Below are 2,336 nucleotides of genomic sequence, written 5' to 3'. Positions count from 1 at the left end.
TGATCTATATCATTTATTTTTCTCTTTCACTCCCATACGTAGAGAGCTTTTCTTTTCTTTTCCCTTTCTCTCACATTTCCCTATCGATTTTTTTCCACCGTCCATTCCTTAGCCTTAGCATCTACAGGATGGATACTGCTTCCAAATGACAAAGAAGACATCTCCACCACGACCCCCATTCCATTGGATTTATTCCCAACTCAGCACAGCAGTTTCCGACAATGGCTCGATTGTTAGGGTTCTTGTGGAGGCAGCTTGATTGAGATTCACATGAAAGTTCTAATATTTGCATTAAATGAAAAATGAAAAACCTTCTGATCCAAGGCTTCTATTGTACAGGCTTTTCAAATCCCAAACAGTAGATGTGAAGTATGAATCCATAATACGATACATAGGTTCATGTAAAACCCCAAACCCTGTGCCACAATACATACTATAAATTTTAGTAACAATTCTCTTTGATAAAGCTGCGAACAGATTCCATTATGGATCACGAGAAGTCTAAATTATGATATTAATCGCCTTGGAAATTAACTTTTATTAGCATCAAACCCGAAATCTCACACCTTTAGATGATCAAAAGTTGCCGTTCACAGTTCTTCCTCCATCCGCACAGATGACTTGCCCATTGATGTAGCGCGCGCCGGGCATGCAGAGGAACGCTACCAGCGCCGCCACCTCCTCTGGCTCCCCGATCCGCCCTGCCGGAATGCGATGTGTCTCCATCGCCACGAACGTCTCATCCTGCAGCGCCTGCCTCAATCCAACAACAACAAACAACAACAAAAATCATTTTTAATTTCCGCTGTCAAGAAGCCTCAAGAACTCAAAAGCTGCTCGAGTTAAAGGCTTTTGATGTTACGTGTTCGATCATGGGGGTTTTGATGGTTCCAGGGGCGACGCAGTTGGTGCGGATGTTATCTCGCGGCCACTCGCAGGCGAGGCTCCTGGTGAGCTGATTCATCGCTCCTTTGGTAGCGCCGTACACGGACAAGCCGTCGACGGCCATGAATCCGACGACGGAAGAGATGAAGACGATGCTGCCGTTTCCCGACGCCTTCAGAAGCGGGTGCGCGAGCTGGGAGAGGTAGAAGCCGGATTCCAAGTTAACGTTCATCACGAACTTGTAGTCCTCCGCAGTCTGCTCCACCGCCGGCTTCACCACTCCTGTTCCGGCATTACAAACCTAAAGCCAAAATTTAATTTCAGCTTTCGTGAGTCAAGAAGAAGAGGACTCAAATTTCAGATCCAATCGCTCACAAGAATATTGAGCTTTCCGTCGAAGGCGGATTTGATTTCCTCGATCAGCTTCGCCCTGTCGGCCGGCGAGGAGACGTCGCAGACGGATCCCGAGACCTTTAAGCCGGCGGCGCGCCACTGCTGGAGGGACTTGTCGAGGTCGGATTGGGTGCGGGAGCAGGTGTGGACGACGGCTCCGAGTTGCCCTAATTCTTCCACGATTCCGCGCCTGCGGTAATTAACGGTGAGAAAGCATGACGGCAATGATGCATCGAGCATCCATGAGAAGCAAGAGAGCAAATATCGCTACCCGATTCCTTTCGTGCCGCCGGTGACCAGCGCAGTTGACCCGAGAAGAGACCACTTCTCCATGGATGATTGCTTCAGGCGTTTCGTCTAAGGATAAAATTAGGTTTGTTTTATTTCTCTGCATCCGTCGGCAGAGCAAGCTTACAAGGCATTTTATAAACGGCATTTTACGGAAAGGATTTTTTTATTTACCAAGAGCACTTTAATTTTAAAACTAAAAAAAAAACAGAACACTAGAAATAATGTTATTCTCTTTATGCCCTTCTCGTCAACAACTTAAATCCTCTCTCGCCGTTTTTTATCCTCTCTTTTCATAATTAAAAAGAGTTTAATATGTTTCTATAGTAGACGATTTGATATGATTCATTATTAAACTCATGATGATCTAATATTTTTTATATCATATCTATTTTAAATTTGATATGATTCAATATTAGATCTAATTTAGATTTGATATTTTCCATATTAAGTCTAATATTTTCTTATGTTGGGTCTATATGATAAATATAGTGTCCACGTTGAATTTGATTTGATATGATCCAATATGAGATGTATATATTGAAAAATAGTGTGAGATTTAGAAAATTGATGGGAAAAATATGAAGAAAATGATACTGTAATACTCTTTTTGATAATTTTAAAATCAAAATATTTTCTTTTGATAAATAGGGAATCGTTTCCCTTTTTTTTTTTTATATATTTTTAAAAACCGTTTTATAAAAGAATCGAGGTTAAATATAAAACGCTCAAGCATCTTGCCTTTTCCCCCCAAAGTTTGGCATCTTTTG

The 2,336-nt window shown here is 42.0% G+C and overlaps 1 protein-coding gene across 1 annotated transcript; it reads right to left on the bottom strand.

The window, feature by feature from the left end:
• Positions 1-259: 259 nt before the first annotated feature.
• Positions 260-1,707, bottom strand: LOC122016771 (tropinone reductase homolog At5g06060-like). Its single transcript, XM_042574166.1, has 4 exons — positions 1,550-1,707; positions 1,261-1,468; positions 863-1,186; positions 260-753 (listed from the first exon to the last, which is right to left on the bottom strand). Exons 1-4 carry the CDS (start codon positions 1,609-1,611, stop codon positions 577-579), a joined length of 771 nt encoding a protein of 256 aa, XP_042430100.1. The 5' UTR covers positions 1,612-1,707; the 3' UTR covers positions 260-576.
• Between the last annotated feature and the right edge of the window lie 629 nt (positions 1,708-2,336).

The sequence above is a fragment of the Zingiber officinale genome, chromosome 8B, assembly GCF_018446385.1.
Source record: "Zingiber officinale cultivar Zhangliang chromosome 8B, Zo_v1.1, whole genome shotgun sequence".
In the NCBI taxonomy this organism is placed as follows: Eukaryota; Viridiplantae; Streptophyta; class Magnoliopsida; order Zingiberales; family Zingiberaceae; genus Zingiber; species Zingiber officinale.
The sequence above is the reverse complement of the archived record's forward strand: the minus strand, read 5'-3'. Positions and strand labels throughout refer to the sequence as shown.